This window comes from Malurus melanocephalus, unplaced genomic scaffold, assembly GCF_030028575.1.
Source record: "Malurus melanocephalus ecotype Western Australia unplaced genomic scaffold, MMel_1.1 scaffold_12, whole genome shotgun sequence".
In the NCBI taxonomy this organism is placed as follows: domain Eukaryota; kingdom Metazoa; phylum Chordata; class Aves; order Passeriformes; family Maluridae; genus Malurus; species Malurus melanocephalus.
In genome coordinates, this window is record NW_026623244.1 from 3929908 (window position 1) to 3941176 (window position 11269).

The 11269-nt window shown below is 34.7% G+C and overlaps 1 protein-coding gene across 1 annotated transcript in view; it reads left to right on the forward strand.

The window, feature by feature from the left end:
- Nucleotides 1–10314, forward strand: part of KNDC1 (kinase non-catalytic C-lobe domain containing 1) — a 53120-nt gene extending 42806 nt beyond the window's left edge. The window contains exons 18-30 of the mRNA XM_057380934.1: nucleotides 409–502; nucleotides 610–707; nucleotides 985–1196; nucleotides 2480–2593; nucleotides 3005–3152; nucleotides 3392–3571; nucleotides 4622–4837; nucleotides 5128–5210; nucleotides 6214–6364; nucleotides 6796–6918; nucleotides 7021–7080; nucleotides 7692–7849; nucleotides 8092–10314. Coding sequence (XP_057236917.1) covers nucleotides 409–502; nucleotides 610–707; nucleotides 985–1196; nucleotides 2480–2593; nucleotides 3005–3152; nucleotides 3392–3571; nucleotides 4622–4837; nucleotides 5128–5210; nucleotides 6214–6364; nucleotides 6796–6918; nucleotides 7021–7080; nucleotides 7692–7849; nucleotides 8092–8323 — 1869 coding nt within the window. The 3' untranslated portion in view covers nucleotides 8324–10314. The remainder of the gene's footprint in view (nucleotides 1–408; nucleotides 503–609; nucleotides 708–984; nucleotides 1197–2479; nucleotides 2594–3004; nucleotides 3153–3391; nucleotides 3572–4621; nucleotides 4838–5127; nucleotides 5211–6213; nucleotides 6365–6795; nucleotides 6919–7020; nucleotides 7081–7691; nucleotides 7850–8091) is intronic.
- Nucleotides 10315–11269: the final 955 nt, after the last annotated feature.

Sequence of the window (11269 nt, forward strand, 5' to 3'; positions counted from 1 at the left end):
ACCAGCACTAGATTCAGAACATACTAATTTTAAATCTGGATGTCTTCTGGTTGTAAGTTTTGAAAAATGCTSTAGAAAATAATCACATAAGAGCAATTATAACTAAAGGCATATTTATGTGAGCAGATTCAGACAAACYTCCACACAGTCTCATCATACACAAACCTGCTCCAATTCTTAAACTGTAGAACTGTGACATTATTAATGCTTTTCCAGGAGCAGGTAATGCCTGCTGTAGCTTGCCTGTAAGCACAGATGTGAAAGGTAGTTTTTCACTGTTAATGTCATATTCCCGTCTGTTTTGATCTGCTTTTTTCTTCATAGAAAATAATTCTCTTCTATAACTTCAGTTTCTTACTAGAACCACCACTTACAATTATGATCAGAATCCTATTTCTTTTTAAATAGGAACTAGAACAGTTGTTAATGATRGAGACAAAAAATTACAGGAAGACCATAAAGTTTTACCAGAAACTATTGCAGAAGGAAAGAAGAAGCAAAGGTAAGATTACAGCAATTTGYCATTAATAAAATGGTTGCACCATACTTTTTAAGCACTTGTAAATCTGAACTATTGATGTTCTTACGCCATGTATTTTAAATCTAAAGGTCCTGAAACTAAATCTATGTTGCCTAAACTGAGAGGACAGCTACAGGAAATGAAATCAAAAGTGCAGTTTCTTGAACTGGTAAAGAAATATGTGCAGGCAAGTCAGACTTTATTTCACTTATCTTGTCATTTTATTACTGCATCAGTGTAGTTGGCTGCTCAGATCTCGATATGAAATGTGAAATGTTTTGTGTCAAACTCCCCAGTTAGGTAAGATCCAAAACAATTACTAAAGGTAATTGCTACTAGCATAGTTCAAAAAGGAAAAAAAAACCCCAGTTTTATGAAATGCAATTTGGTTTTAAGTTGATTGCATTTTATGTGAATTTTCTCTTTATTTTCTTTTTTTATCGTGGCCTTGTTTTTTTGAACAGATGATGTATGCAGAGCAGTGGGGTGTGGAATCCTGTGTGCTGCCTACAGTCATTCACAGTGGGAAATCTGACACCRTGGACATGGCACCTATGGATGAATCATCATTGCTTCTTTACTATAACACAGAGAAGCACCAGTGCAATAATCAAAAWGGAGTGAGAGTTCTGCAGGCCGGGACACCACTTGGTTTAATGGCTTATTTATATTCTAGGTATAGTACATTTTGCACCTAAATTAGGAGTGKGTTGAAGCATAGTTTTTAAATCAGGAAAAGCTTGTCTCTGTGATAAATCCTGTAAATTCTCCTCTGTTCTATCACATTTGTGTTATTTCTATGAACACTCATTTACAGAAATTGACATGATAATGAAATGAACATGAAAATGGCAGAAGATTGTCTCAGTTCGATTGAAAGAATTTGATAATAAATAAAAAACTAGTTTAACATTAAACTATTTTTTATCTTTTACTTATTTGAGATTTTTTCTGATAGTTGCCATAGAATCAAGAGTTTATGTTACTGCCAGCAGTGCAACAATTCTTCAGATAATTTAGTAGTTCTTATTAATAGGGTCTGGATATGAAAATGTTTAGGTYCTGTTCTACAGATCTTTGCCCCAATAATTAGTCCTTGGCAGTGATCAAGATGCAGGCTTATCTCAGGTTTTAAATGGGGACAAAGATGTCCTTCAACTCTGGTGAGGGCAGTGTTGTTTTAAGGTACCTGAGCTTTAATAATRTGAAGGATGGAAATTRCCAGAGGCTCCCTCAGACCTGTGCCACTGTAGAGGGCACAACTTCCTCCCAGATACTTCTCCCACTTCATCCTGACTCTGAGACCCAGTTACTTACACGGAGTGCTGCTCTTCCTGGTAGTTAATATTTTGCACAAAGTGAAGAAAATTTTTGGAACTGCAGTTTTCACATTCAGGAAACCCAAGCTTTCATGATTAGCTGTAAGCCAATAGGGAGAAAAGACAATTAACCTGTGTTAAGACCTTGAGAGTGTGTGTATATAAAAAATTAAAATGCCTTCATTTTTGATGTGTGTATAATAAGTGTATTCTGTTGTTAAAGTAACTACTCCTCTAATTGAAGCTACAGGGAATATTTTCTTACTTAATGTATCTACTTCTTATGCTGTTATTATAATAAAAGTGTTTTAAAGCAGCATCAAGTGGGTTGATAGAAAAAAAAAGAAAATTTAATATGTTCTACCATTCTGTTTAGATTGTAACTGGCCTTAATAATAGAAATGTCAAAGTGGTTATTTGCAAAATTGAAAGTAGAGAAACTCTTTATAGAACAAATTATGCTTTCAGGGTTGGCAATCACAGTGTAAAAATAATAAAAATAGGAACCAAGGTTTTATGAAGAGCTCGAGAATTTAAAATGTCTATTCCTGTTGTTTTGAGGATTTTTTGCTGTTGCTGTACTGTAACACAAGTTGAAGATGTGTTCTGGCTTGTCTGATGTTTTTCTTGTGCTTCACAGAAATGCCTTTTTAGAAGGTTATGTGCAGCAGTTTCTTTACACATTTCGCTATTTCTGCACACAAGAGGAATTTTTGCAGTTTCTTCTCAATAGAATCAGCARTACTTTATCCAGGTACAGTAAATTCCCATGAAAAATATTATCAGAGCACAATTCAGTTTCCTTCCGATAACAAATAGCTGTTTCAATAACAAATAGCTGTTTCTCATAAGTCCTACTTAATTAAAATTAATTTTTACATTTATTTTTGTAAGACTCTCTTAACAAGCGAGAGCAAAACTAGAGCAAGAGGTACATCTGACAATGTGCTTACTYCTCAATTCTGTATCTCACTTTTACYRGTTATCCAGTAATGGATAATCAGCTTTGTTTCCATGAAGCTGTGTATTCTAGAGACACGAAATTTAGGAATTTAAGATACTGCATTAAATACCAAATAAAATTTGTGGGTTTTGTCAACACTTATTTTTAAATTGGAATTGGATGTAAATTTTTTTGTAATAAGYTTCTTCTTTTTCTCACCAGTGCAAGCTTGGATCCTTCCACATCACATACCAAAATATGTAACCGCAGTTTCTACATCCTGCAGGCTTGGATTGAAGACTGTTACAGTGTAGACTTTGCAACAAATACTGATCTTCTGGGTACCCTAAAGGAATTTATTTCTTCCAAGGTAATTCAGAATTTCAGTAGTTACTTTTAGAGAAAAAGATAAAGTCTGTTAGGGATATGTAACATTGTTATTACAAAAAGCTGCTGTAGGTGCAATTAAAGTAAATAAAATAAAAATAATGCTATATTTGACAACTATGTTSAGTATGTCTGGTTTTGGACAGATAACTGTGTTGTGGCTTGATTATAATTTCTGGGAAATGGAGTTCAGTGTTCTGTTAGTCTATTTTGCATTCACAGGTTGCTTCACTAAATGGCTACGGGGARCGTCTGCTGTCACTGCTCGAGGGCGCCTCTGCCAGGAAAAATGGCAGTGGTGATCAGTGCTCCAGTGTGGACAAATGTGAAGAGGAAAGTGAGGAGGGCAGAAAAACATTACATTCCCTATGTAAAAAGCTCTCAGAAGATGTTTCCAGAAAGGTGTGTCTTTTCTTCAGACTGCAGTGTATGGAGCACATTTCCATATGTTACATTTTGACAAAAACAGAAGTGTCCAAACCACATACTTAATAAGAATTATGTACCCGCATTTTAAATTTTCTTTTGAAAGTATCTAGGACCCAGACAGTTTTGTAAGTGTGAAAATAATCTTGTTTTAACTACTCACAGCTGTTTCAGCAATAATAGATCAAATAATCAAAATTTTGAGAGTTAAACTCTTCATTTATGGCAGCAGCATGTGACTCATAGTTMTTAGGAATCCTTTGCCCCCTTGTCAAACATCAATGCTTTTTATTAGGCATTGATCTTTGTAAGACTATCAATAYGAGAAAACAGCAGGAGCTAAGAGGTTTCCTGCTAGAACTTCAAAGCTTGTAGCAAGAACTTGTCTGAACTTTTGTCTGTATTTACTATTTTATAGTGTTCTGGAGCCCCAGAAATCAGAATGTACTGCAGGCTTTTCCCAAGAACAGATCTCTTTCCAGAGTGACCAAAATAACATGTGSAAGTCAAATGTATCAATAATGTGCAAGCTGACTTAAGAACCAGTCTTATGATAAAGGTGCACAATTCCATGGGTATACTGGGGATTCAGCCAAGAAATGGCAAACAGAATAGAGGAATGTGGACTTTTTTTGWTGTCACTGCATAATAATAATGGAAGACAGAAGGGAAGAGAATGGAAAACCAAATATTTCTTGGAAAGTGATGTTTGATTCTAAGCGAAAAGGAAAAGTAATATATTTTATGGCAGCAAGCTTGAATACACAGGGGTTTGTTTTAAATACTGATTGTTGATTGAGATCTGGCAGCCTCCTGCTTAGACTCATTGACTGTGCATTTTATATTAGCTTAAAATAGCAATGTTGAGTAAACCCATTTATTCTGGGCTAACCTTGAGGAGTCACTGAAGAGTTTTGCATGCACAAAGGTGTTTCTCTTAACAACACWTTCCTGAAAGTTATGTCAAGGGGAGATACAGTGTTTGTTTTAGGGAAGTTGTAACCTTACATTTGTTTTTTTCTACAGAACTTCTACTGGAAACTGTCCAAAGGTGTGGGACCAATTGCACTATAYCAGAGAGAGCGGCTGCACAGTGGTTCAGGAGTTTTGCCAAAGCCGTGCTGTAGCAGTTTCACAGAAGAATCCTCAGTCTCCTTTGCTAGAAGGGAYGAAGTGGGACCATTTCTCTTGATAGAGTGCAGTGCCCAACAGCTTTGTTGGCAGCTGACACTACTGCAGCAGGTACTMAGGTCTAGGTTTATTTGGAAGTACAAATAATATCTATCTTCTTACTCTTTCTCTACTGTTTCTCAACCTTGTTTCAAGCTCATTTAATGTAATTTTATGACTTTGAATTAAAATTTTTAAATTTTTATCTTGAAATCTCTATAGTGAATTTTAGAATATTTAATGCTATTCTTAGGCTGTCATCCTAAGGTGGAGTGGAGGGGGACTTACTATGTCATTTTTATGCCTGAGCATTTTAAAAGRAGAGTTAGAACTAACAGCAGATTTCTCTTGTTTTTTTTTAGGAAGTATTTAATAAATGTCATCCAGTACACTTCCTAAATTCCAGAGCACTTGGTGTTAAAGATAAATGTGTTGCCATGCCAAAGTAAGTTGTTTGTTTTAACTGTCCTTCTATTCTGTTGATGCACAATAACTTTTAATACAGTCAGAAACAGAAAAACAATTTAAATACTTAATATTTTTTAACAGACTAGGTAGCCTGTTTATATGGGTTATTTTAATTTTGGGACATTTCATAGGTGTGTGTGTATGTACCTGTGCATAGACGTGTACATGAAAGGTCACATTTTGCCCAGGGTTGTGTGCAGTTGTGTTCTCAAAGTGGATGGAGTCTCCACAGCTTCTCTGTGCAATATTCCTTCTGTGCTGTTAGGGAGATGAATTGTTGGTATTCAGAGATACACAAGCATTTCCCTATAGTTACTAGAGTGGTTACCAACCTATTTAAATTATTTGCTCATCAGTTATTAATGTCTTCATCCAACCATATAGACCTAATTATTTTGATGATGATCTACTTCTTACATACTATTCTATTCAATGCATTCTATTAACTTCTAATTATTATTTGTTAATTGAGCTACCTATGGTAGGCTTTTGCATSTAAGGACAGGGAATGAACATCTAAGGCAACTCATTTTTCACAAATTGATCATTGGTCAAGGCTAGATCACCTGGTTTATATAGATTTTGAGGTTCAGTCACAGGAAACAAAATGTGTGGTGCCACTTGGTATCAGGTTCAATTTCTTATGTGGCTGCAGTTTTTGAGTTTGGATTTTTGGCTGTTATTTTGTGTCAGATTGGCTGAGGTTTTATTATTCACTGACAAGTGGCAGAAGTGTATGTATAGAAATGTATCCTGCATATGCTTATTTTTCCATCAGATATAATTGTCTTGTAATTACAAGGAAGAAAAAGTAACACAGCTCACTATRTGTATCATAAAGTGTAAAATCAAGATGGCAAGCAATGCAAAATTATTTTAAATGATCAGAAGTTGGTATCGTCACAATCAGGGTTTTCTTTAAAAATCCAGTATCAGTGGGATTTATTTTTCCCTTTTTTTCCCCCCTATATTTTCCTTAGGGCAGTTTCTACTGACACAGTTTCACTTCAAGTCTGTAATCTGTTTCTGTCGAAGTGCATACAAGACCAGTACCTTCTGCAATTATTAAAAAATGCAGACAGTRTCAGCACCTGGGTTGCTGCTGAAATTGTCACATGTCACACGACTAAGGTTTGTTATCAGTTATTTTACTATTAACTATGAAACACTTATTTTTTTGTTATTATTTATGAATTGCTGTGTAGCAAACCTGCAAGAAATGTTCTGAAACGTATCTGTGAGTGGGCAGTTAACAATTTGGTTTGCTGTCACAAGGAGGGTCTTGGGTGCTTTTTAGTAACAAGTGTCAAAACTTAATAGAATGTAAGAAATTGGTTGTCAGAGGGGTATACTGGTCAAACTTTTACCAAGGATACCTGGGTGACAGAAAGGTAAAAAGTTTGTGTGAAGGGAAGTGTTACTACAGTCAGCAATTTTGATAACATATTGAAAAAGAAAATCTCTCTTCTTGCTTCTCGTTTAATTTTATAATGTGGATTACTCTGTATATRTGTATATATTGTATATATRTGTATMTATTGTATATCTTAATTTTTTTCCAGCGTCAGGTGAGCTTGTTATCAAAATTTCTTCTTATAGCAAAATGCTGCTATGAACAACGAAATTTTGCCACTGCAATGCAAATCCTAGCAGGCTTGGAAAACCTTATTGTACGACAGTTACCAGTAAGTTTGGGACTTTGTTGTGTAATCATTTTGCTTAATATAATCCTGTTTCAATATGGACATTAATGTGAAAAACAAAAATATATTCTGTTTTATTGTAAGGCCTGGAAAATTTTACCTGCAAAAGTAGCTGAGATAATGGAGGAACTCAAGGCTGTTGAGGTAAAGTATAAAGTCCTTACTGCAAAATTACTTTTTTGGGATTGGAGAAGGTGCAAGGTCTGCTTAAAGGAGTGTCTCTGCAGGATGAAAACCATAATTATTACTTTGTATTATGTATTTAATTTGATTGAAGACTTTTTACTCGTAATCCAAGAGTTTACATAAATTTTGATCTCGGTATTTCTTTAGCATGTGTCCTGTGTGAGAAATCAACATTTCAAAAGCAAGCTAAAACATTAGATATGCTTCATATGCATTTGAAGATTTCTGCAGAAGCTTTGCAGYTGTGATGTATTCTGAAAAAATCTTAAATATTTCTTTTATTATAGGCATTCTCTTATTGATCTATACAATTTTGAAACATTGAGGTTTTAAAATGCAGTTTTGACTGTGATTTGGAACAATTAAAATTATGTATCAAGTATCTTTTAATTTAAGTTACTTAATTTATTTGTGTACTTTTAAAAGTTTGCCRCCAGATGAATTCATAGTGTTGTCTTCAACTTCAGTGCCCAAAGTTAATATCCATGACAAATAAATAGGTGGTGTTAAGTACATGGAGGACTCCTAATACTTAATGTGAGATTAATCTGTGTGCATTTTTTAACTAGGTGTTTCTRAAAAGTGACAGCTTATGCCTGATGGAAGGAGACAGATTCAAAACTCTTCCAACAATTCCATCAGCCCATGTTTTGGCTATGCATGTCCAACAACTTGAAACTGGAGGATTCACAATGACAAATGGAGCTCACAAGTGGACTAAACTTAGGTAATTATTTTAATGATGTGTTTATATCACATGTATTTTTTATTATACTGTTGTCTAATGAGATGATGAGAGCTAATCCAGCATTTCACAGTTAACAGTTCAAATAGTTTCATTTGTTTGGACATGTAATTAGAGGTATGCATACAATAGAATAAAAGCCTTGATTTTTTTTTTTTTTTGTTTATACTGTTTTTTATCATCAGCAAAACAAACTAATCTTTATTACTCTATTCTCTTACAAGAAATATTGCAAAAGTTGTGAGCCAAGTTCATGCCTTTCAAGAGAAYCCTTATACATATGCACCAGATTTCAAGCTGCAGTCTTACCTCAGACAAAGAATAAGTCGTTTTAAAGATGCAGACATTTCTGCCCTGGCAGCTGACAACTGTGCCAACTTCCATCAGATACCAGCAGAAAAACATTCTCGAAAAATTCAGGACACACTGCGCAGGATGAAAGCAACATTTCAGTAATTATTTATGTTTCATCTGTTCTATTCTGAGTCTAGACTGTAAAACTGGATTAAGTTGACTTCATCTACAGGACCAATTTCCAAGCAAATACTTAAGGGAAGCGACGTAAGATACTGTCTCATGTTGAAATTATTCTATTTCTTAACACGGGATTATGAAATGCTGACTAATGAGATTTGAATCACTGGCAACTGGATGGCAGATCAAAAGAATAAAAATAGAGATATGGAGAGTATAGATGAAAAGGATTATTAATTTTGTTACTCTTCTTTAGCATAAATAATTAATTAGCCTGAAAACCAATATCTAAAAAATACTGTGGAAATAAGTTAAAATTACATCTTCTGTTGCCAAGCTGGCCCAGGAGAGTTCAAAACATAGTTCATTAAATGTTGAATCTATTTTTATATAAACACAGTAAAGTACACCTATATCCTGTCACATTGTGCATATCATTCAGGAACACAGATCCTCTGCTATTCATTGAGTGTTGGTGTGCCTTGCTTTTATGTTGTATATTATGAAAACTGTAACTGACTTAAATAACTGGCCATCTATTTCTCCTACCAAGGAAGGAGAGGAATGCTATCCTTCAACTCATTTTTTGGTTTGATTTTAGTCATCAGACTAACCTGTTTCCAAATAAAAGTAAGATCTGAATGTAAGTATTACCAATTTGTTGCTCTGCTTCTGCACTCATGGCATTGTGAAGWCAGTAAATGTGAAATTGCCTTTTTATCTGTATTTGGCACAAGAGTCACTTTGCCAGTTTATGTATGTCTGTATGTGTGCACATTTGAGTATGGCTTTTGCTTCTGAGGTTGTTTTTGTAGATCACAGTGCTGCAGCAGCATCCAGTAGAAGATAACTGTGTGAACTTTGGGTCTGCAACCTGTAAAATTGTGGTGCTGACCTGCTCATAGTGCTTTTACTTACAAGACCTTCTAAATGGCCATGAAATTGTTGCTATTGCTAGAAAATTTGTTGAGCTACCCAGGTTTATGCAAGGCCAGAATTGTTGTACTACACAACAGCTATAACTTCCTGTAATGCTACAACTTAGTTACGAGTTTTTCTACCAGAGGGAGCAAATGGTAGYATTGAATGAGAAGCAGGGAAGGGCAAGAAACACATAAACACTGTCCTGAAAGTGATTTGATTAGAACTGTGTTTAACAAAAATGAGAAAGGATTTGAGAGAAGAGAAAGGCAGATGTGAACTAAGWATCTCATCATGTGTTAATGATGGAGAAGGATGATGATGTAAGAAATGGGAGTGTGTACATGTCTGGCATTTTGCAAGTTGTACTGTTGTGTTTGATGGCAGTGCATGTGCACATGCTGAACTGTAGCTTTCTCAATGTATGAGAGGAAGGTTTCTCCTTTTCTCTTGTCAGTAACAGCAATATTACATCTCAAGCCTCTCGTCTTCCTCAGTAAAAACAAGGTGTGTCCATACTTTCCATTAAATACTCAGTCACTTTTTCTATTAATGAAATAATAATAAATTTTGGCTCTTAATGGTTYAAACACTGGAGAACTCCATCCTCAACAGGGTTTTCTTGGTTTTCTTMTACTTCTAATATGATTTATTTTGTTATTTACCATATGTAGGTTTAACATGTCATTAATTATAGTATTCTGGCTTACCCTTAAGGAAGTTAATCATGTTGCTATTTCTCAAAAAATTGCCAAATGTGAAAACATTTAATCTTTACCTCCTACCTTTATATGATACAATGAYTAAAGAATGTTAATGATAACCTTATCTTCAGACATACATTTCATGTATTTTTTCTATATGCATATATTTTAATAATTGTTTTTATTAGTAATTATTTGGGGTTTTCTCAATTAAAAATTGCCATTCACTTAAACCCACACCTTGCCTTTGAAAGACAGTAAAATTTTAAGTAGCATGAACTTTACTAATGTAAAATACTCCATAAAACTTGCTAATCACATGATCTTAATAAATGCCTTTTATACATTTACCAGTCAGACTTTTGAAATTGCTTTTGTGAATTTTCTTATCGTTTATATTTTGCATTCATGAGAATTAGCTCATGTATTTCTCAGCTCTGTATTACTACATCTAGAAAGTATTGTTTATTCTATGACAATAACTGGTTCTATACAAGATTTAAAAATCATTTTCTGGAAATGCTTCAGTGTTAAACCTTATACTGGTATTAGTGCATAGTATTGAGTTATTTGGGGTGTTTCCATCAGACATTTCAGATTTTGTATTTCAGGACCACCCCACAACAGTGACAAATGTTCATAGCTATTGACAAAAAAATTCACTCCTTTACAAGAAACTGGTTTGGTTTTGTCCATGAGCACCGAGGTATTTGCATCTTATATGACACAGGTCTCAGAAGAAAGTTATATCTGGCATATTTCTGTACTGCTTATTCATGATTAAAAAGCAGTAAGGGTTGAGCTAAAGTTTTCTCTCTTTGTGGAGAAAGTCCTTAAAACAAAATCACACAGGACAAAACGTATCAAAGAAAAAGGTTCATTTTTGTCAAGTTGGCAAAATTTTATTGGCATCAGTAATTGTATTGCATAAGTGAGGGACTTTGCAGTCTGGCCCACGCTTCCATTCCAATACCAAACTAGAATTTGGGGGGGAAAAGAATGGTGTTTGTCCTTTAAGCCAGAATTGCCAGAGCTGTACTAGCTCTTCATTTTTTCCACATTTCCATCATCTTGCTGGTATGTTTAATTTTCAAACAGTGACCCAAGATGCTCTGAAATGAAGTCTGCTCCTTGGGAGCCTTTCCAGTTGCTTTGTGTATTAGTGTTTTTTCTGAATCCCTTTGCACATGTTTGCCCTAAGGATCTGTGGGGTTTTCAYTCCTTCTGTGAGAGAGCTGGGCAATGTGTCCTAATTACTACAGCTCTGTTAAAAATCAGATTTCCAGCTCCAACACCTCCAGAA